Here is a 25,121-nt window from a genome sequence, read left to right as displayed (position 1 = left end):
GATTAATTCTGCCAAAGGAAATCTTTTATTCAGAGAACGCCGTATTTAACTTCTTTATGACTTGTGCACCTTTGATTATTGGCAAACTATATTGTAGAAATTTTAATTTTCTAAGAACAGCAGACAGTTTTAAGCAATACTTAACCCTGCATCTGCGTGAAGTATCAACCAACTATTTAAATTTTACTACTTAACACCGCTTCGGTTCAGTAGCAGATCTCTAAAGACGCAGTTTTCCTCGACAGTGCAGTACAGCGTTGATGGATCGCTATTGGTCAAAAATCCCCGGTGTATTTAGTTAATAACGCGGATTCTGTAGTGTTTGCCTACGGGCGGCCATTAGCGCTAGCCTAACTTTTAAGTACTGGCGGATTAAAGCTAGGTTTTAATAAAATGAAGCGAATGGGTTCCATTTAATTCAAAATAAATTTTAAGCATGAGCATAAATAGAAGTTAGATTAGACCTTTAAAAAATGTGTTTTAAATAATGAATAGAATCAGGCGTTACTTTGCGGAAACCCATACTAATAAAAATAAAAAATATTACTTTGCTAATCTGCGAGAAAATAACGTGTTATCCAATCAGTGCTAACCCGTTATACTTACTTGCGTATTTTTACAAAACACTAATTACATGTATCTTTTTGCGGATGAGCAAAATAATATTTTTTTTAAACGTGTTTTAGCGGAAAGTACCGAAGGTTATTGAAATTAGTCGTCACTTGTCATCTGAATGTTAACCGTTATTTTGGTTGGTCGGAGCCTCCTAACTGGAAAACTATTTTGGGTACTACGTCGTCGGTGGTCAGTAACGAACCTTTAGCATTAATGCCAAAAACCAGGGTGGTTTCTAATCTCGCCTCCCCTCCCGCTGCCGTCCATCGCACCGAGCAATCTCCCCGTTATTTTTGCCTTAAAATAGTGTATGACCCATTTTCGTATAAATATATTTTAAATTAAAGAAATTACCTGAAAAACGCTGGTGACGAGGTAAATGTTGGCGCTAGCGATGGCGGTCTCCACGATGGCGATGAAGAGAAGCTGGCCACCGCTGGCGACGCCCAGGAGTGCACCGAAGGTTATGAGAATGGTCGCAGCCATAATATCAGCCTCTGGAGACAACATACATAATGAGCATAGCCCGGTTTTTCGGGGGCAAAAACATACCAGTGAGAAATAAAAGCACGCGATTTGTAAATCATAATTAACAAATGTGACTTTTCCTTGAATTAAACATATTAAGATTGTTGTTTCCTTTATTATCTAGTTGCAAACCTCTTTGATTTATTCTTATTGCAACTGTAATGACATTGAATCTAGTCATTCTGTTAATAAATAAAATTACATCGAATAATGATTCTGTATATTTTATTTTGAAAGCGATTATAATATTTAAAAATTACATAACGTAAGACAGTACACGTCATAATTTTATCGACATGGAGTTATACTCGTAGTCGAGTTAAACCAAATTGCACCCGTCAAATCGGGATGAGATTAATGACGGAATAATTTAGATAATATGATAGCAAATAATACTTTATCGCACCATAATACGTGTATTTTGAATTAAAATACTGAATACTGAAATATATGAATCCTGAAGTGCTATAGTCTCCTGGAATGGAAAGTCGTCAAATGTGTACAACAATATCTCTAACATGTAAGTACAATAATTGATTAGGTATAAAGCTCGAAAAACTATCCACCTCTTTCTTGTTATTATGTATAACGCGAGACAGAAGATTTGCTTCAACAAATCAAGATATAAAAATGCGTAAATAGAATAATACTAAGAAATAAATACAATCTAGTCCCCTGAATGCCAGCAATACAGTTGCAACTTTTTTATCGAAATATGAATTTTAATTCTATAGAATTTTATTCGTATTTCTATGGAGCAAATGGTAAGTATCCGTTCGCAGTAAGCATTGCAAAACTGCGCACTATCTCTCGTGGAATTTATTCCTCTAAAATAGAATTTCAGTGCTGGAACTGGTTCCTTGATATATTCTTCTAATTAAAGAAAACGTAGGTCCTACAAAGATTAAGTTCTAGTATTCATCTTCACAGCTATAACAGACGTAGGGATCGATTCTTATTGCTAATTCTTATATTTTGACATTAAATGATATCTAAAATAGGTATGTCATTTTGTTCTCATTCGCCCGTGTTTGCGCTCGTTTTCATGTACGATACAAGTACGAGCGAATGCACGCACGAATACTAACAAATGCTATCATTTAGACATAATTTTGGTGTCAATGTCTACATCCAATTAATCTGCTCGTTCGAAAAACGTCAAAGCCAGTAATGAATGAAAGGATTGTGGGGCGTTTAACGAATAATCAAGCCAATTCCACGTGCATCTGACATGAAACCAATATTAGAATGATATTTTGATCATATCAGTTATGTCGCACGTTCACTACGCTCTGACTTGTCCGTACTTGTATTAGTGCGAGCGAGACACCCGCGTGAATCATAGTTAAGTGATATGATTCCAATATAATTCAACACATTACATCGGAAAGACGTTACTTTTTTAAATAAAAATAATACTATTATAAACATACTCGTACGCACCGATTATAGTCTCCTTATTAAGTGGTATAACCATGTCCTTCATATTGAACCACCCCTGGGTAAGAAGGGACCACTGTGCCACCAAAGCTGCGAGGAGCCAGTTGAAGCCGAGCGCACTGTAGCAGTACTTCTTCAGGAACGTCATCAGGAAACCGAAGCCGATGTAGATCATCACGTGGGTATCTTCGAAACCTGATTGGGCCAAAATGATTGAAATTATATAAAGTCTAAACGGGTATAAATAAAACACTGGCCTGTTTTAACTGAGTGAAGGTCTCGGCTCGGGAATTTTTTTTCCGTATGTATTTGGACAAGACTCGAACTTGCGATCTTAAATATAATAAGTTAGATAAGCTTTGAGTTGAATGTTTTTTTTTTTTTTTTTCCTAAAATGTATAAGGCGTGATAGCATTGTGTGAACTTGCGTGCGAAGTCTGTTATATTGTAATTGGCTTTGTATTGTTACTTAATCTGCATAATGTTTTGTAGCTGTTGGTACTCCTTAAAATAAATAATTACATAAATAAATATATAATGTAGTATACCTCGCAGACTATCTGCTCGATAAAAAATTGTGTATCGTTTATTCAGACATAACAAAATCACCCTGAGCGCTGCGTGATTTTTTATCGTATACATGGTGATTTCGGGGTCGTGGAGCAAGAGAACTATACATCGTACAGAATTCAAAGATGAGCCTAATGATGTTGCTAATTATTTATTATCACCAATGATGATGATTATTTTTCAAATGACCAGTAGAAAAAAACATTTTTGCATACAATTTGGTCACCCTACTCAATGTGACGTCTTGTCGCTTTCCATACAGCGTATGTCAAAAGTCATAGGGTGACCATGATTACTTAGTATAAGATTAATTTTACTTAAAAATAAGAAAAAAATCACTAATTATATTTTAATCAAATACTACCATATGATAATGTGGATCATTTACAGAGTCGGAAAAAGTGGTTCTGGATCACGACCCAGAAATCACTCTGTATTTATATTTACTTCCTATTATGATAGCAGGCTATTAAAAAAATGGTATTTATATAAAAACCTACGGAAATAGAAATAGATTATGGAAATAGTGAAAAAAGGCTATTTCATAAGATATTCTATTCAGCAAAAATAACTACCACACATAAATGGCTGATATTTTCTCACTTATTTTTGTTACATATATTTTCAATTCCGATATAAGCGAATGGGAGCTATGACAGCTCCCATTCATTTGTATTGGAATTTTCTCTCTAAGAAATCAGGTCAATAGTTCAAAGAAGAGGTCAGAACGCAACGTTTATATGGACTTGTGATATGTCAGTATTTTACTGTAGGTACTTTTCCTGTACCCCTAGTGTAAATAAATTCGATTTCCAAACGTGACGTACGCGTTTGCGTTTAGTCTCATTTTGTATTGGATTTCGAAAGAGCGCCCCAAGCGGGACGTTTTGGAAACTCAAAATCCTATACAAAATGAGACTTAACGCAAACGCGTTCGTCGCGTTATGATGTCGATCAAAGTTACACTAGGGGTACTGATTAAACCACAAATAAGAAAAACTTAGTAATTTGGTTCGCTCGTATTATTACAGCGGACACCAGTAGAATTGAATCGAATATTCATATCAAAATGGAGTGAATGCACGATATTCACTTAAGTATTAACCATGTTTGCTCACCATTGACGTATTCAAATAGTCAATATATATAGATAATGAATAGGCATATAATATGTACGGTCACGTCTGAAAATATTGTGTTGTAGTTTGTAACCTTGTGCTGACAAATATTTAGTTTTCTAGTTCTATTTTCTATTTTTGATATATTTTTGATTTGCTTAGTTACCTCTACTTCGAATAAAAAGACTCATGTCATAAACATCTCTTTTAACTCTATTTTTACAAATACCTAATTTCCTAATTTCTACAACATATTGATACGAAAAAAGTGCCAAAAATATTTATATGACTTTATTGCCCATATATTAAGGGAGTGTATACATATTTTTGGCACATTTTTCGTATCGATATTTTCCGACGTACATAACGAACATTACGAATAGATGGTAAGTCAAGTAAGGTAAGTTAAAACGGGTGTTTGTCTCCTAACCCATAGTACAGTCAGCATATTAAAGCATACGAGCCTACCCATAGTACAGTCAGCATCAATAGTAGCGGATGAAACAACGCGCCAAAAGTATCTGCCACTTCATAGTAATTTTATGATAAATATTTACAATTTGCCAATTTTCACCAAAAGTTGTTAAGACTTTAACATTTAACTTTAAAAAGCTATAAAAAATATACATATATTAAAATTAAATTTACAGATATTTTACTTTCCTCGTACCTATCCGAAATAAAAAGTAGAGTGTTTAAGGGTCAAAGGCATTGGTGAGTTTCAAATTTGATATTTTTATTTTAAGGTCGTTTTTCCTAATATTTTCAAATGTAGGTACTTGTGAAAACGCTCTTAACCCTTCCAAGTTACCTATCCCTTGCCAACGCGCACAAAGCCGTATTGCTGTCTCGCTTACGGCATGTTCTATGAGACGCCATCTTGGCGAATCAGTTCCTGAATCGATGCAGATCTAAACGCATCTCTTAGCCGAAATAAATAAAAATGTAATGTGAAATTAGCAAAACTGTTGAACCAGAGTGAAAGTGATACACGTGTGTACTGTAGCTGAGGATCGGGGAAAGTTTTACGAAGTGCTGGCCAGCTCAAGTACCGTACAGCAAGATCATCAGGTATGTGCGCAGGCATTTCCTAAATCCCTTAAATCTAGGCGTCAAGCAAGTACTTTTTTTTCTATTTAATATACAGTCCACTTAATAAAATCCCTCGTGGTGTCTTGAGGGCTCCCATACATATTTTCCCGCGCATATTCATTTCCGCACAAATATAGGTTTAAAGGCACTATCATAATTTTTTGATCCATTCGAACCGGATAGTTAACTATTTGTCATAAATATCCCGCTAACTATATGGTAATTGTGCTAACGTAACTGAAATATTCTGTCAATCACCTTACTATATCTCCCGCATCGGCAGTTATTTCGTTTTATTTCCGCCCCGCGTTGCTAAGTACAATCGATCGTAGGTTATTTCCTAATTTATTTTAATTTTATGACAAACATACTTATACACGTGTTCCACTTTTCCTTTGTTCACATTCCATAATTGTTAGCCATCTTGGAAATAGGCAAAATAATTATTTCAATTCCTTCGTGATAGTTCGGATTTGTTCGGCTAATTTTATTTATTCCGCTCGTTTCATTCCTATACGATTGCACGGCAAGTTAACGCCACACCGCTCGCTCAAGTATTTCGGGTAGAAAAATATTACGTTCACCGTGTAACGGCGTTGACTCGCGGCTAATATTCGTTAGGTATACCTATTTAAAAGGGAACTCATTTATTTAAACCGCATATATTCTATAAAATTCGCATAAATTACGTCTAGTAGAATTGCTAAGCTAAATAGTACACTACACCTTCATACTAAAATAACTCGTAAGTTTATTATTTATTTACGACGTTTTCATTTAGTTTTATTGCAAGACTTATTCGTACCCAATAAAAATGCCAAAACAATCAAAACATAGAAAAGGCAGCGAGGACGTTATTAGCGATGATTACAATACATATAAAAATCAGCTAGCCCTCTATACAGTTCGGCGCGATGTTATATACAAGCGCGTAGAAAACATCTTGGAACTTGCTCATAAGGCGGAAACCGATCCTACTCAATATAGGGCATTTCACACGAGTGCATTAAATTTAGATAAGATGCGTGAAGACTACGAAGCCGTTTTAGAGTCCTATAATTTATTGCAATTGCAATTGCACCCTGACTCTGAAATAGATTACGAGTCATGGACGGCCTTTGAGGAAATGTTTTGTTATATTAAGCAAGTTCTGATAGATAATGAATCCAAGGTTCCCTCTGAACCGGTAAATTCTCAGAAACCAAAATGCCGCCTGCCTAAATTGGAGTTAGTTTCTTTTGACGGAGATGTCAAAAACTGGCCTTTGTTTTACCAACAGTTTAAAAGTATCATTCACGAAAACGCATCGCTGACTGACAGCGAAAAGGTGTACTATTTGGTTGGCAAATTAACCGGCAATGCAGCAAATGTTTGCTCCGGCTTGCCCACAACCGCGGAGAATTATCCAATTATTTGGAACGCATTAATACAAAAATACGATGATCCTCGCTCGTTAGCATCAGCGTATTTTAATCAGCTGCTAACGTTTAAACAATTAACCGCAACCAACGCCGCTGGCTTGGATTCATTCATAAATAAATTTAACTCGTCTGTCGAAGCCCTTAAGCAGTTGAACCTGGATGACTTAACCGACTTCATGTTATTACATCTAGCGCTGCAAAAGTTAGATTCCGATACAATTAAATTGTTCGAAATTACATACCGCAAAGAGAAAATTCCCTCTTATCAAAATTTAATTGAGTTTGTCAAAGAACAAAACAAAGTTTTATCTCGTTCGCCAAATGCGATAATCAATAAATCTGCTGAGATTTCTGCTAAGCAACGCCTGCTGCAAAAAACTAAATCGTTTGTAAACACAGATGCGGCCAACGGCACAAGCGCTAGCGATAAATGTTCACTGTGTAAAATTAAAAAACATGATCATTTATATTCATGTCAATCTTTTAATAAAATGACACCGCACGACAGGTTCAATTTTATAAAATCAAATTCTTATTGTAACAACTGTTTAAGTGTGAAACATAAGACAAATGCTTGCACTTCCAAGCGCCATTGTTCTCATTGTTCGTTGAGACATCATACTATGCTACATTTCGATACGAAAGAGAAATCGCACTGCAACGTTAGTGCAGTTGTATCCGCGCCCGCATCTAATAATTGTTTTCCCGCAACAACAAATAATGTTGTTACTCCCGCACCCGCTACCGCTTATGACTCGACCCCAGCCTCCTCAGGTGTACGGGCCGATAATCCCGCTCAAGCTAATATAGACCCTGCAATTGCTGCAGTTAAGGTCGAAAATAGCTTGCCGCCTCCTCATGAGGTAAATTCCGCATCTATCCGCACTATGGCATGTAAGAACGATACTGGTCCATGCCTGACTACCGCTTTACTAGCAACCGCTAAAATTAAGGTTACTGATTCCTTAAACCGCACGCATATCCTTCGCGCATTAATTGATCCGGGATCCATGTCGGATTACATTACTGTCGCCTGTTGCAAGCGCCTTTCGCTTGCTATGAATAAACCGCAACATATTACGGAAGCCTCTGGTTTGGGAGAAATAGTTCTCAAGACAAAGGGCAATACCGCGCTCACTTTTTCATCTTTAATAGATGATTCTTATCAATATTCGATTCGTCCGTTGATAGTAGATCGTATAACTTCACAGTTACCCGACTCGCGCGTAAATAAAGAGGTTGTAGATTTCGTTCGCGACTTAACGCTCGCAGATGATAGTTTTTCGCAACCTGGACCTATAGATATACTCTTGGGGGTTAATATTTATTGCAAAATATTGCTGTCTAAGAAAATTGAGAGTTCGGATCCTACTATACCTACCGCTTTAGAAACGACCTTAGGGTATATAATAATGGGTGACGCCGCTATAGTTAACCCGCCTACCGCTTCCCGCACGCTTTGCGCGTTTACTAGCGATCCGCTTCATAGGCTCGTTGAGAACTTTTGGGCAGTAGAAGAAATACCTTCTCGTATCTTTTTAAGCCCAGAAGATCAAAAATGTGAAAATATTTACACTTCAACCACGGTCCGTAATACTGACGGCAGTTATACAGTGGACCTTCCGTTTAAAGACGATCCTCAGACATTGGGCGATTCGTTTAATACCGCAAAAAGGCGTTTTTTACTGTTGGAAAAGAAATTCGCTAAAAATCCTGAGCTTAAGTCTGGATACGACGAAGTTATTCGCGATTATCTTGATAAAGGTATTCTCACCCTCGCGTCAACAGATGACGAATCTACTCCTGGATTTTATCTACCGCACCACCCTGTATTACGTAATGACAAAATAAGTACGAAAGTGAGACCGGTCCTGGACGGAAGTTCAAGGACGGATACGGGTTTATCTTTAAATGACATTTTATATTCTGGATGTAATCTACAGGCTAACATTTTTCACATTTTGTTGAATGTGCGCATTTATAAAACCGCATTTTTCGCTGATGTAAAACAAATGTACTTATGCATTTATGTAAACCCTTCGCACCGCAAATACCAACGTATTTTATATCGGTTTTCTGATACCGACCCGCTCGAAGTGCTAACGTTCACGCGTGTGACGTTCGGACTTCGACCTTCAGCCTTTTTGGCAATTCGGACTTTACGTCAGTTAGCGGCCGATGAGCGGCACAAATGGCCGAAGGCAGCCTCTGTGCTCGAAAGAGATGTCTATATGGACGACCTCGCTTCTTCTGCTTCTTCACCCGAGGAAGCTGTTAAGATAGCTGACGAGTTGATCGCCCTTTTCAAAGCAGGTGGATTTGATTTACTTAAATGGTCTTCCAATTCACGCGAATTGCTCGAACACATTCCTGAATCACACCGACAATCTAAATCTATTTCCTTCGATGACGGAAGTACTTTTAAGGTTTTAGGTTTGAAATGGTTACCTGCACGAGACAGCTTTGTTTTTGACATTTCGAGTCCTCCGTCCGTTTGTACCAAGCGCGCCATTCTTTCGGCTACCGCACGCCTGTACGATGTCCTAGGACTCGTCGGCCCAGTTATTTTGTATGCTAAATTAATCATCAAGCAGCTTTGGCTTCTTTCTATCGATTGGGATGAAGAGCCTCCCTCGCATATTGTTAAGCAGTGGCAACAATATTTAGCCGAGCTACCGCAAATATCTCGCCTTAGTTTTCCTCGACATACAAGCATTGAGATGCGGTCTGAAGTTTCGTTAGTTGGGTTTTCCGATGCGAGCGAGTCCGCATATGGGTGTGTAATATATTCCGACGTCGTGAATGGCAACGAGCCGCCTGTGGTCACGTTGCTTTGTTCAAAATCAAGAGTCGCTTCCGCTAAGCCCAAAGTCACTCTTGCTCGTTTGGAACTTTGCGGGATATTACTTCTTTCCAGACTTCTTAAAGAAGTTCACGACACTATGTCTACTAGGCATAAAATAAATAATATTTATGCATTTTCAGACTCGAAGGTCGCCTTATGCTGGTCGGTCGCCTCTCCACATAGATTTGACACTTACATCGCTAATCGCATTTCGCAAATCCAAACCTGACAACTTATACCACGTTGCAGGTTCGCAAAACCCTAGTGAATGTGTGTCACGTGGTCTTACTCCTTCTCATTTTTTAACCACGTCCCCGCTGGAATTTTTACCTGCGGCTGATTTGTCTGATGAACGCCCTAATTTGCTGTCTCGGTTTTCATTAATGGACTCGCTAGTGCAGTCTTATTGGAAACGATTCAAAATGGAGTATTTACATAATTTGCAGCAACGTGAAAAGTGGAATACTCCTTCAAATCCAATTAAAATTGGTACCGTAGTGATATTAGGCGTTGATAACGCCCCGCCTTTACAATGGCCATTAGGAATTATAACCAACGTCTATCCTAATACTCAAGACGGAGTCATACGCGTGGCGGAAGTAAAAACGAAGACTGGAACGTATAAACGGCCAACCATACGGTTATGTCCGTTACCGACTCAATAGGAGTCTAATTTTAGTTAAGGATCTTAGGTTTAGTTCGCGTCTGATATAGACCAATTAATTATAATACTTAAGCTAGCTTAGCTTATACTTACGCTTTACTTATCTTACTTAGATTATTGGCACAATTGTTGTGCATTACCATTACTTTTTAAACCTTTCTTTTTTTTTTGGGTTGAGGTGTTAGGTTAGTTTTTGTTTTGTATTCCTATTACGAACTTAGCAAGTAACTTGGCACAATGACCATATGCCGCGATGATATTTTTCATAGTTTGAGCACTTTGTCTCCTTCCTTTCTTTTCTTTGAAGGGTTCCTTCAAGGCCGGGGGGATGGTGAGTTTCAAATTTGATATTTTTATTTTAAGGTCGTTTTTCCTAATATTTTCAAATGTAGGTACTTGTGAAAACGCTCTTAACCCTTCCAAGTTACCTATCCCTTGCCAACGCGCACAAAGCCGTATTGCTGTCTCGCTTACGGCATGTTCTATGAGACGCCATCTTGGCGAATCAGTTCCTGAATCGATGCAGATCTAAACGCATCTCTTAGCCGAAATAAATAAAAATGTAATGTGAAATTAGCAAAACTGTTGAACCAGAGTGAAAGTGATACACGTGTGTACTGTAGCTGAGGATCGGGGAAAGTTTTACGAAGTGCTGGCCAGCTCAAGTACCGTACAGCAAGATCATCAGGTATGTGCGCAGGCATTTCCTAAATCCCTTAAATCTAGGCGTCAAGCAAGTACTTTTTTTTCTATTTAATATACAGTCCACTTAATAAAATCCCTCGTGGTGTCTTGAGGGCTCCCATACATATTTTCCCGCGCATATTCATTTCCGCACAAATATAGGTTTAAAGGCACTACCAGGCATCATTTCAGCCTCGGCCTATTGGCGCTCGCACTGCGTTCGAGCGCTAAAGTACCTTGGCAGAAATAAGTGCCTATCATCCCTTGGTTAACAATGTACTATATCCCTACGCAAATATTATCCTTTGCATTAATCACTATAAAATATATAAGTACCTAAACAAGTCCCTCAACTCGCAACAAAAATAATAATTTCCAAATGAATTCCAATTCGTTGTTTCCTATCCTGAAATAGACCCCCGGGGGCCGATTCGAATGGAAATGCCTTTGACATCGCCCTTTATGGCGCAATTACACTTGCTGTATGAATTCTGCGGTAATCATGTCTGCGACCTCGTTCCAGGTGATATTGTTAAGGCTTAACAAGTATTTGGTGACCCAGTATATAAGGTACAGTCAAGTTATATATCAACAGGGACAATGTGCCCAAAAATAACGAACCTTATTGCCCATATAATTCGAGTCATCCACGATGACGTGTAGATTTATTAAACACTTGAATGAGATACGATTTTTCAATAGTAACCAGGCTTCGATGACATTCAATTTGCACGTAACCATGATGTGACGTGTCCGTCGTACGAATTTGCAATCTGACGGTCACGTGACCCCTGACGCGAGTTTAACATTTTTTCCCCATCACAAAAACTGCACAGCGCCGCTAAAGAAGTTTTCACTTCAATAGTACATTGTGCAACGAGGGGGGTAAGTGAAATTTCTTACCGCCGGAGTTACACACAATGTTTTTGATCACACTTGGGAAGAAAAAACTAAATTTTAAGCGAAATAATTCTTAAATACGGTGACATATCAAACATTCGTCCGCCATTTTGTAATTTCTTGACAGGTTAGGCATCGAAGGCACAGACCTATTCCGCATTCAGCCACGATTGAAAATTATGTGAAAATATTTTAAACGGCTGGTTAAATTAATAAAATTAAATAATTTTAAACGTAAACAAAAATATTAAACTATAAACGTCAGTATTTTTAAAGTAAAACCCATTTATGCTACTTGGTTTGTATGAATAAGTGGCATCATTAAAAAGAAAAAGTTATAACTCCCTAGGGAGCTTTAGCTTTTTTTGTCACAATCCATAACTCCCGCGGGAACAAAATGGGCCTTTGTCCGAATACTAGCCGAGCCCGACCGCTGCGTTTAGGTACTGCATTGATTTTTATACAATAATAAGTTGCATTCGCAACAAGGTCGCAACCTACATATTTTTGGCACTTATCATGTCGATTTTAATACCTACCTTGACTGTACCTGCGCCAGAGAAGGCCCATCGTTATTTGTATTTTTTATAGCGAACATATACACACTTATAAAAGTATGAAATTTTAAAAGTAGGCAAACGTAAGAACCGTGCCTTTTTTCGTGCAGGGATTTTAAATGTTCTAAGATGACGTATAGTTTTTAATTTCTTTTTTCATACCATATCAGTGGTAAGTAAACAAATGTACGACCTGTCTGATGGTAAGCAACTATCAAAGCATATAATGGTATTCACTTGAAACTTGAGGGGTGTGACAGGCGCTACTTGGTTTGTATGAATATAATCCTAAGCACTCCTTAAGCACACGCCCTTGAGAAAACTTAAGCAAGGAGTACATTTTACAACCGGAGAGTTCACGGAAGGAAATTGCTTTGAGACCGCAAAGTGCGCAAGCATGTGGGCATATTCTGATTATAATACTCGTATCAGGTTATGAATTTTATCTGGATTTGTTATGAATATCTTCAACCAGAGATACTTTTGACAGCTGACAGAGCATATCAAAAATAAGTCCGGATCAATCTAAGGGGCGTATCGCTTAATAAAGCCTAGAGGTAAAAACGTGCGACTTGCAATCCGGAGGTCGCGGGTTCAAACCCCGGCTCGTACCAATGAGTTTTTCGGAACTTATGCACGATGCATTTGATATTTACCATTCGCTTTTCGGTGAAGGAAAACATCGTGAGGAAACCGGACTAATCCCAAAAAGGCCTAGTTTACCTTCAAGGTTGGAAGGTCAGATGGCAGTCGCTTTCGTAAAAACTAGTGCCTACGCCAAACCTTTTGATTAGTTGTCACACGGACCCCAGGCTCCCACGAGCCGTGGCAAAATGCCGGGACAGCGCGAGGAAGAAGAGGAATATGGTCAGAAAATTTCACGAGAATCGATTAAGAATTACGACCAGTAGGGCTAATGGTCGGCTCTTTATCATTTGTCACCACCTGTCACGTTCTAACAAGTATGTACGTGCGAAAGTAATGCATGACATGACAACTGATAAAAATACGACCAATATACCGCCGTAGTAGGGCTAAGATGGTCGGATTTTTATCATCTGTCATCATTCCTGTCACGTTCTAACAAGTATGTAAGTGCGAAAGTGACGCATGACATGTCAACTGATAAAAATATGACCAATATACCGCCGCTGTAGAGGAGAACATCCGGACAAAATACCCAACTTAAAGCGGAGACCTTCGCTAACGCTTCAGTCAATATTACAATATATTACACATAGCCACTCACTTGCTTTTGGTAACTGTGGTTACCAGCTGTCACCCTTATTTTATTATAATAATAGAAGTCACTGAAAAGTATGAAGCAAGTGAGTGGCTAAGTTAAATTATTAAGGATATACATAAGGATACTCGCCCAAACTCGTAAAGGCAATGGGAATAAACGGCAGGTGACTTTAAGTGTTCAAAGGCATAGGGTGAATTTTGGTAGCGATCGTCCTGTATTGTGTACCTGGAAAATCTACCCGATACATTTAGTGGGGATTTCTATTGATGACTGAAAGGTAGATTGCTTAGTTTCAGTAATGTCTACATATAGTTTGAATGTAAGGAGCATAATAGGAACGGGATAAATTCGATTAACTCGAATTAAGGTAATGTATTGGCGTTATTCGGTTTTACCCCGTCTCTACCCAAACCTTGAATAACATTGCATAGGCGCTGATGAGGGTAGTTTTCAGGACCTATATGCCTACGTAAAAATAAATAAATATTAAAGGTTTATTACACAAATTTACCAAGTAATCTCAAAAAGGCTTATGATGTGGGTACTTAGACAACGATTTATTACGAGTATATAAAAACAAAAAAAAAACATAAAAGTTAGAACTTAGGCCCCGGATTAGAACCCGGGACCATCGGCTTCATAGGCAGGATCGACCAGGCCAGACAGGTCGTCAAAAATATATCATAATAATATGACATACCCTGAAGTTTCCTCAACATAAATAATCTATGTACTTAATCGAGCCTTCAATATTCGAGTATAAATTCCAGTTAATTATTACTTATGACAAAAAAATCTCTTTTTATTCCACCATGAATAAAGGTACTGGTATTTTTCACAAATAACAAAATTTTAATCACGCATGTGTATAAGCGAATTTAAATGTAATATTCAATTTCAAATATTTTTGATAAAAATTCAATCACAAAATATAAACTTTTTAAATGCTTTCTACTAACGAGTAAATCAGGGTTCGGTTTTAAAAAACCCTGCAAAAACCAATACTTACAAAAAAATATATATATATATTTTGCCAACATTTCTTTACCTTCCAATAACTCAATTTAAAACCTTTGATGTCGAAATCCCAGCGGCAAATTCCCTAGCTGGATAAAAATGTATTGAATTGTCATGGAATCTACATATGTATGCAGAATTGGGCACAATGGGATAAGGCAAAATAGGTCTGGATCCATCGAGATTGCATTACGGATGGACGGGAAGTGAAATAATGATAGGTATAACACGGTTATTTACGAGTATTTTATACTTGATTGTACACGGAATTTTTCAAATAGGCTTTTTTTAGGTATTGGCATCAGACTTGAATTCACGCAAACATTTCATGTGAGATTTTGAAATATGAGTGATGACACTGATGACACATAAATATATAATATCAAGCAACCAAATATATATTTTATCAAAATAGTCGGCCCGAAGCAGCAGGAAGACGTATAACTAAAGGAAATCCCTAAATAAGGTGTATCCGCAGATATGATAACCGTCCGGTATTAATTCCGTCTACAGATTACTGCACACTAGACGATGCAAATATGTTGTAATTGAATGATGGCATGCGCTCACCACGCGTAGATTTTTCTACTAAGGGACTAATATCTAACGAAGATAAAATGCCTAGTGATAACTCGATGATGTTTTTCGCCACAGTACCTTTTAAGGAGCAAGCGTATCGTAACCTAAAGCACGTAATATTTTTTGCTGAAATATGGCATTCTTGTTCTGGTAATTTTGACCAATTTACCAATATTTATGCGATCTTTAATGCATTTTTGTCTGTATACTAATCTAAAGAAGCGGCAGATGTAGTAAATAAAGTGTAGCAAAACTAATCACCCAGTCTGCTTTATGGTTTTGTGAGAAGACCAAGATGAAAGGGTTATTGAACCCTATATTTTGAAAAACCATATTCCATTTTAGTGAAACCATCTGCCTGAGTGTTACAAAATACCGTGTTAGACGCGTAAGTACCTTTAACCTTTTCTAAATGACTACCCTTTGGTCATTTAAAAACATGTTGAATCAAATTTCAAACCATCAACGGTCTTGGTACTGCTCTGCTTTGTCCGCCTAAAGGCATATAAATAAGAGATGGTAGCACAATTGCTTATACTTATCTGTTGCGTCTAATTCTAAATGTCATCTAAATTTAATTCCAAAGATGATCTTTAAATGCGTTAAATACTTTTAAATGCTATTCAATTGTGCGGCTTGTGGCATTATGCCTACTGTGCAAGCTAGCATTAGGATTTATATTATAGAATTCTGTACCTGTTGTGTCTAATGATGACCCCTATGACAGTTGCTTCAAATCTCTTTTGCTTGGACTCAATAAAAAAAAATAGATGAAATATGTATTTTTCGTACTTTTTTTACAAAAATGTTGCATTTCTAAACACAGGATGTAAAAAAATTAGTGGCGATCAGCTTAAGGGCATATTCGGGTATCGTGTACTGATTAGGAAAATGTAGAAGACAATTTTTTTTTGACGCGAAAAATATTTTTTTTTTCTATGGGGTCTTTCAAGTCCGCCAAATTTCCATCCAAAGGCCAAAAATGAGTCAAAACATTTCTTCTTCTACTTTTTTCTGATCAGATCATGACATCAAATGTACCCTTAAACGGATCCCCACAAATTTTGTTACACGTTGTATATTAATGTGCTAAACTTCCAAAAAATATGTACAAAAACTTTACGCGAAAGTATAAAAATAAACTTTCATATGGAATGCAGAATCCATCTGAGGTCTGTCTGGTCTGTGATCTTATCCCATATTAGTAGTCGTCCGTCAGGTGGGATCATTTGTTACTACCTAATAACGGATGGAATTACTCCTCAAACGGATCATGATATCGTAATAAGATGATTATTTAAGACAGAACTAAAACAAAAATTTTCCTTTGATAATCCGCGAAATAATAACTCGCTAATCAATCAGTGCTGAACCGTTATGATACGTATAATTTCTTGTTTATTTTGCATAAAACTATTATTAACCACCCGCCCAGAGCGTAAATAAATAGTTACGAGTATAACAAAATACCACCAAAAGTACAAAACACGACAGTGTTTACGTGAATAAGCAGAGTCTATGCGGAATTTATGGGTACCCTTACATCCCGCGCCTCTTTTCTTCCCGCACAGACTATATACATTAGTGTCTTCCGGTAGATTATTTTATTAAGAATGTTAAGATATCGGTACCTATTTTGAGTATACACCTCACAGAGACAGACACATCATATCTATGAATTGTACGAAATATTTTTTTTGGTCCCTAATGTGTCAAACAAAAGCCTTTGTTTCTTTTATGCAGAGCAACTTCGGCGCGAGCCAGAGCAACTATCGTGATAGTATTAAGGTTCAGATTTATGTGACAGCTCATTCAGATAACAAATTTAGCCATCATGCGGGTGGTCTTTTTTGGCGATAACAAAACGTATTGTTGAATTCATGAATTTGGATCATATAAATAGGATAGTAAATTTGCTTTTTATATGGGCCTATTTCCGTTACATATTATTATTTTATTTGATACACTAGCAGATCTTGGAGCTGATGCTTGTATATTGCAGCACCTGTGTTTATTTTGCACTTTTTATAGCTCTAAAATGTGTATCTAGTCTATTTTTGAAAGAGTTCACCGACGGTGCATTAACTGTCGCGAACGTATTGCGAACCGGCTAATATTTGCCAACGTCATGGAGTAGATGGCGCTAGTAGTCACGTTTAAGTTAAAAGGTTTTTGGCTGAAGTTGAGAGGGTAGATGAGAACGACAGTAGGAAAAAGGAGGTTGTGTGGAACAAATCTACGGCGGAGTGATATTTGCTTTTAGATCAAGTCAAGGACGTTCTTATGGTGTTATTAGAATAATGATGTGTCTCTTGTTGATTGTGACCAACGTTATCAGTACTCAGAGTGAACAGTGATCCAGTGAGGCTAATATGAACTTAAAGTAAACTTTGTGTGAGGAAAGGGGTCGCTATAAGGGGAGGTTTGGAGGCGACTATTAAGCTCAATAAACCAGGTGGATAATCATGTGAAACTCATTTACATGCAGGTAATAAAGTCGGACACCAGCACAACTCATATCGTCATCTCACTAACGTCCAGGCCTCGTATAGGTATGTAGTATGTTTACATATCGCTTTCCAGTATCTGTAAAAGCATTAGCTCATTCGATAGGTTAATAAGTATGGTGAGCTTGACGACATGGTGGAGCATGCTGGGAATTTTTATTCACATGTACTGTTATTATCATCAAAAGTAACATATGTTTCTCTCTAACAGATGAAAAGTCAATATATTTACGCGCGTACAACTACAAAGCTGCATTTTTTGGTTTATTTAATTCAATTTAATGTTTTATTTCAACCATGAAGCTCATATTTATGTAACCCTTTTCTTGCAAAAAGGTATTCAGTAGGCGAATGTTAGTGGTACACCTGAGCACATAAGCAATTGAGTACCTACATTTTAACTGAACATTCTTGCTCTTTATATAATATAGTTTATAATAAGCAGATATCTAAATACATACTTTCACGATTATTAATATTTTGCGACAAAGGGTAGTCTGAATTAAAAGGCTCTCTTTAATCTTTGAAAACAGTGTGTTAATTAGCCCTAAAGCAGCAATAAGCAGTGGAATGGAATTTCAAGTGATGGTTTTGATATTTGAAAGGATTCATTTATATTTTTTATATTTAAGACCCAGTATTTGTCACTGATTGATGTGATAAAAATGTTTGTGTTTCACCAGAGCAGCAAAGTTTGTTTTCAACTCACGTGACTTGAAACCCTTCGGAACGCTCAAGATTCTACTTTTTTAACCACTCGCTACGCTCATGGTTATGTGTGACGTTACTAAACAGATTCAACATTTCTATGTTAAAAGAATTCTCATTCTCTTATTCGAGGAGTGGCAAAGATTGTCACATCAGAAAATATAGTTACCTCTACCTACTAATAAAAGGTAATCAGTAATCATTCATGTATCTGTAAGTCATTTATCAGGTAGGTATCAGTAAACATTGGTAATTAGGTACAGTTGACACCCCTATTACGGACGTGGCACCAGTATTGGTATGTTTATTATAAATTCTATAAAACAAGTATTTATCATCAGTTTTTAAACACTGACTTAGTAACATTTTACCTTCAAGAAGAGCCAGAGAACTCTTAAGTCTCACATTTCATTATATTGAAACCAAGTACCTAACTAAATATTTCATTAAACATGTCGAAAATAATAAAGGGCGAAATGACATTCAACTCAAATTTTAACGCCCAAAGCGGTAGATTTTTTTTCAATTGTCAGTGAAGTGTCAGCAATTATCCAATTGTTATCTTCAAGTCCTATAATTGGTGCCATTACCATACCTGCTCATACCTAACATGTTTAAATTGAACAAGTTTAACTATAATCTATATATTTAGATATATTATGTTTCGTTAAATTTGATATTTATGTTTGATTATGTAGGGGACAAGGTGCTTTACGTGTTTAGATTTAGTTGCCTGACCAATCTTTGATGTAAATTAAATAAAATCATGCACTAATAAACATTTTGAATTAAAATTTGCTGGTCGATTTGTGTTGTGAACCAGAATTGATCCTTTCAAACAGCGACTTCATCACAGATTCAAATTATGCGGTTGATCAACAATTTAACAAAATAATTAATATCTTAATATTAAAATAATAAGAATCAAAATCTCACATTCATTGTTCTATTTGGCGGAACAGTTGTTATGGGTAATAGTACCAAATTTAAAGTTTATTTATCACGCGGATAGTTGATATTATGGCTGGCGGACTGTTGTTGCCTACAAACCAGTTTAGGTCTGACCTCCGACCTGGTATATTTTCTGTAACTTCGGGATCTAGTTATATTGGTGTAATATAATATTTTGTGAAAAGAACCATAATCTCTTATGAATCATGATGCTTTTGTATAACACGCATTGCTTGCAGAATATCCGCTTTATGACTCAGCAAATTATCAGCTCAGCCCTGATTTGACTCGTCGTGCGCACAAGTGTGGTGTATGGAAACAATTTATACTGCGTGTCTTTATAGAAAACGAATGTACATGTACGTAATGTACATGTTTAACGTATTAGGTAGGAACCAGATTCAACATTCGTTCGTTATACTTATATGATCCATTAATGTTTTCTTAGATTTTTCAATTTATTTTATCATGGTTAATAAAATAATAAAGGAACATAACATACAAATTACGTACACAACAGGCGGTCTTATCGCTGAAGAGCAACATCTTCCAAACAACCAAACTAGGCTATTATAATCGTATGTTTTGCGCATCCATATTTTCACTAGGCTAAAATCAGAAGCATTGCAAGTAATTCAAAATTCGAATTTAACCCATTCACTTCGTTCGAAGGACTAGAATCACCATAACATAAGAGATGTTAAGGAATGACTTGCCTCATTGTTGTTTGTTGTTACAGTTGTAAGGAATTGTTACGGGTTGGTTTCTTACAAGTTGGTATCATTTAGGTGTAGTAACCTGTAACGTGCCTCAGTGAAAATGCAGGAGGCACTTGAAATCAGATTACAATTTGATGTCATAATATGTACATGGCTACCCAAACTCAAAGGACCAGGACCATCATTGAGACCCAATCAGAATCGCGCAGCCACTCCAATGGCACCAGCAACCTGCTGGCATGCCAATAATAGGGCTCGCTAGATTTAACAGTTGGCATGCATGATATTTCTGTCCTGAAAAATAAACGGTTAAAAGGATTTTAAAAGAATAAAGAACTGCCGAATATATTATTTTTAAATAATATTCACTTACTTTTTCTGTTGATGTAACTCAGCACAGTATCTTGATTTAATCCCAATTAACATTCCAATCTAGAGACTGTCATCAGAAAAGCAGTAAATATCAACTTGTATAACAGTAAATTGCAAAGGCAAAACTGTTTCGTATAAGCCACCAGGCTATTATAATATGTTTGCACCTAAGCAATACCCTGTAGGTATAAGGGCTTCTTATTATTATTCAACCATTGATTCATAGTGTGGACAGTCATAGATTTGATATAAACTAATTAGATAAAAATTAACTTAACTTCTGAATTGTGTATGTATCTATGTATGTACATACGATGACCCAAACCTATGGTTAAAAATGTTAAAAATATTATTATTGCGAAGACTCCAAATGAAAGGCATACTAATTGAATGGGCTAGTGGTTTCTTTATTATCTATTTTATTGGAACAAAAACAGGTAAAGGAGTGGCAGATAATTTAAGGAATAGTCATTAGCCATGTATAACTATTTTAAATTTGTTAAATGAAAGTGGAATCGAGCAGTAGATGTTAATTGATGTCTCCAACTCGATCGAGTCTACTCGTCGTAGATGTACATATTAAGTACCTTCAACCTTCATATTCATAGTAATAATTACAAAGCCGGTAGTAAGAAAGCCGGTAGTAGCCGGTAGGAAGGTCTGAATAAGATCAGAATTTCTCTAGTTTTCTGTTATTTTAATAAATGTAATGACAGAAGGAATTCAGATATAATATCATCTATGTTGTATAATATCATCTTTAGAAACAATAAAAAGGACTTTATTATTAATTATTTTCTCTGCAGTCTGCAAAAGCTCAGACCATTAAACCTATAAAAGGAAGAGATTAATTATAAGCCAAATAATTATTGACGTATGATCGAGACACCTCAGCTTATTAGCTTGTTTATCAGATTTAATCAGATTGAAATGCAGACTGGAGCTACACTATGATCCCAAGAATCATAATCACAATTAGAACCAGATGTCATATAAGGAAGTTGGATATCTTTCTTGATTCATTTTAATATTGCCGTGAAATATCGTAGTGTTAAGGCTGCACTAGACGCCAATGACCTCGCGCGTGTGGCCGGAGCTTTATACCCCTCACCGCACCACCCGCTGCAAAAGATCGAGCGCGCAGAGCTATGCGTGCGAAATAGAATATCGCTTGCTCACGCGTGCAATGCAACACAGGTCCGTCTAGCAATACGACTTGCCTCGCACTGCCTCCGCAGAGGGGGGGGGGGGGGTAATGGTAGGAATCTAGACGGGATTCAGGCTTATTTTTTTAGGAATTGAGGTTAGTACATAGTTTTATGAAATTGCAAAAAGCAAGAAAACCAAATCAGTGAGAAAGATTGTAAAGTTCCATATATTTCCGATAAAAATTGCAAAAGTAATACCGATCTAACTGAAAGAAATATAGTTGTGTAAATTAAAATAGATTTCCAGAAATATATATCGCTGGTCATATCTTGTAGATTGTTATATATTTTTTGCTGCTCAGAAAGTATCAATCTTTAATATAAAATATGGTTTAGAGTAACTTAGTTTTACGGTATTTTGCGGGAAGAGGAGCCGTAATTGTTTTATGCACGACTCCTACAGTAGCAATAGTCACAAGACAGATTTATTCGTTGCCGTATCGTCATAAGTCACTGTGGACACCAGTCCTGTGTGGTTCTTCACCAGTGCACTCGAAGCCGCTCTTTCTTGGGCGGTGTATGCTAGCTTGTAATGTGGATTTATCTTTAATGTTATTCTGTTCGCCCAACGACGTGTGACCATACGTCCATCCCTACGCTTCCTTGGCTCTTCCTTTCTTGGTTCGGCCTCGATAGCCGAAGAATTCAGATGCACGATTTGATCCATCACAGAAACGGAGGGTCTCAGAACATTTTTGTAACGTCATCAGAAATTGCACAAAGTCTCAGGCCGTGCCGATTCACGTTCACAAAGTGTGAACCATGCGGTTCGAGAATGGACGGCTCAAACACATCGTTATTCACTTTAAGTGTTCTTATTATCTGATTGTTGATTTATTTATATGTTTGCCTATAGGCATATAATTTCAATTAAGAGGAGCATTTTTCTTTCGGGGCGGGAGTGTCGCGGACGTATTGCGAACCGGCTAATATTTGCCAACGTCATGGAGTAGATGGCGCTAGTAGTCACGTTTAAGTTAAAAGTTTTTTGGCTGAAGTTGAGAGGGTAGATGAGAACGACAGTAGGAAAAAGGAGGTTGTGTGGAACAAATCTACGGCGGAGTGATATTTGCTTTTAGATCAAGTCAAGGACGTTCTTATGGTGTTATTAGAATAATGATGTGTCTCTTGTTGATTGTGACCAACGTTATCAGTACTCAGAGTGAACAGTGATCCAGTGAGGCTAATATGAACTTAAAGTAAACTTTGTGTGAGGAAAGGGGTCGCTATAAGGGGAGGTTTGGAGGCGACTATTAAGCTCAATAAACCAGGTGGATAATCATGTGAAACTCATTTACATGCAGGTAATAAAGTCGGACACCAGCACAACTCATATCGTCATCTCACTAACGTCCAGGCCTCGTATAGGTATGTAGTATGTTTACATATCGCTTTCCAGTATCTGTAAAAGCATTAGCTCATTCGATAGGTTAATAAGTATGGTGAGCTTGACGACATTAACAATAGTCCACACATGTGTGTGAGTGTGTGTTATGTCCGGGTTACTGGCAGTAGCAGTGTAACCGCACCATAAAAGAAATAATAGGTACCTTTTGTTTATCAGTACCCCTAGTGTAAATTTAGTCGATAGCGAAACGTGACGTACGCGTTTGCGTTAAGTCTCATTTTGTATGGGTTTTTCAACAGCGCGCCAAGCGGGACGTTTTGGAAAGTCAAAAATCTCATACAAAATGACACTTAACGCAAACGCGTACGTCACGTTTCGCTGTCGAAAATATTTACACTAGGGGTACAGATTAGGCCCCGAGTAATTTCGAATAATTCATACTATTATTATAGTATATTATCAACCTTAAATGATAAAGTGATAGAAGTTTTCATGACTGGTAAGCCACATCTAATAATAATGTTATGGGAGCCTTATGGGATACCTTCCGCAGGGATCGGACCTGGGTGATCTAGTTTCATATAAAGGGCCCAATATATAATATTGGGCAAGGTCACGTTTTGTAGGTAGGTATTTTAGGTTACATTTCATTCTAAGTTTGCTATTATTTAAGTATGTTTTTGGTTTATTTAAATTCGTCATAGGTACACTAACAAAGGTTACAATCTAGCAGTCGCCACCCGAAACTCAATTCGATGTCACTTTTAAGAAAACATTTTTAACCTATTTGCATAAACAATACAACCCAAATGCAAAACAACTGTACCAAGAATTAAAAGCTTTCAAAGCTTGTCTGACATGCGAGAGCTTTTTGTGATAATGAATTCGCTAGCCGAACGTGATCGAAAGCTTTCACGAAGCTCGAAACGGATCGCGGGCTTTCAAAGTTGTTGACTGATTTAAACTCTGCAGTTTGGAAACTGAATGTGCCTGTTGTTTTTTGGTCAGTATTTTGTGTGTTTTTTATTTGAGGTGAGAAAAATTTAATATCCAGCTTAGGTGTTTCAATACTCTTTCAAATTGGTAAAGGCTTGTAAAAGCTTTTGAAAATGAAATAGCTGGATATACGGTTGGGTGGTAAACCTGTAATATAAATAAATATAGTAGGTACTAAGATGAACTTTGAATGTAATAATATGTTTTTTTTTTTAATAAGTTTTGGCCAAAATTTTTGGTACATGTTTTTATTGCTGACTACTTTTTTTTTTACAGACCACTAATACTTATCGAGTCAATTCTAACAACCCCAAACGTGGGTCATGGCCACCTTCTGTCTCCACCATCAGATCAGCTTCATGTCATCATAATATTGCATTGTCATCCGATTTACATTTATGTATGTAAAATTTTAGTTCATTCATAAATCGGGAAGTGGGTCAAATTTAGCTTCCAAGATTTAATTTTGACTCACACATACATACATACTCGTACATACCAGTGACGGCGCCTTTTGCTTTTTCTTTTCTCCATGAACCGATCGTGAAAGTACTCAACAGGCTGAAATTAGACAAGCCGGTGGAAATCGGGTTCTATGAACGACCCGTCACTGACATACATACTAACAGAGCAAGTAAATAAAAGCTTGTAAAAATATTTTTTCTTATGAAACTTATAACTATAACATTTTCATCAAATAATGTGTGTAAGTACATTAGTCACCCGAGACTAGATTATTTCGTAGCGTCCTCAAATTTAAGGCTAGACACGATTGTTTTTCTAACTAGTGAAACTTGTTTGTTTGTTCTCCTGTGGCTCCTGTCTAGAGGTTTTAGTAACAGGGCCTTAAATATGCAGACAATTCATAGTTTAGATAAACCAAATATCTTATTTTAATAGCGACACTACCACACAAAGATATTTAAAATGAAATATCTAATATGATTGACGGAATTCTTATAGGACTTGAGACTATCACATTCCAAAACGAAAACTTCAAATGAAACACTCTTAATTCTTTTAAATGACGAATGAA

General features: G+C 36.9%; 1 protein-coding gene across 1 annotated transcript in view; it reads right to left on the bottom strand.

Moving 5' to 3' along the window:
• Positions 1–25,121, bottom strand: part of LOC133525609 (ammonium transporter Rh type B-B) — a 103,663-nt gene that overhangs the window by 31,771 nt on the left and 46,771 nt on the right. The window contains exons 3-4 of the mRNA XM_061861926.1: positions 2,587–2,778; positions 970–1,112 (exon numbers count right to left, since the gene is read on the bottom strand). Coding sequence (XP_061717910.1) covers positions 970–1,112; positions 2,587–2,778 — 335 coding nt within the window. The remainder of the gene's footprint in view (positions 1–969; positions 1,113–2,586; positions 2,779–25,121) is intronic.

The sequence above is a fragment of the Cydia pomonella genome, chromosome 15 (genome assembly GCF_033807575.1).
Source record: "Cydia pomonella isolate Wapato2018A chromosome 15, ilCydPomo1, whole genome shotgun sequence".
In the NCBI taxonomy this organism is placed as follows: Eukaryota; Metazoa; Arthropoda; class Insecta; order Lepidoptera; family Tortricidae; genus Cydia; species Cydia pomonella.
Note: the sequence above shows the minus strand (reverse complement) of the source record. Positions and strands in the feature narration are given on the sequence as shown.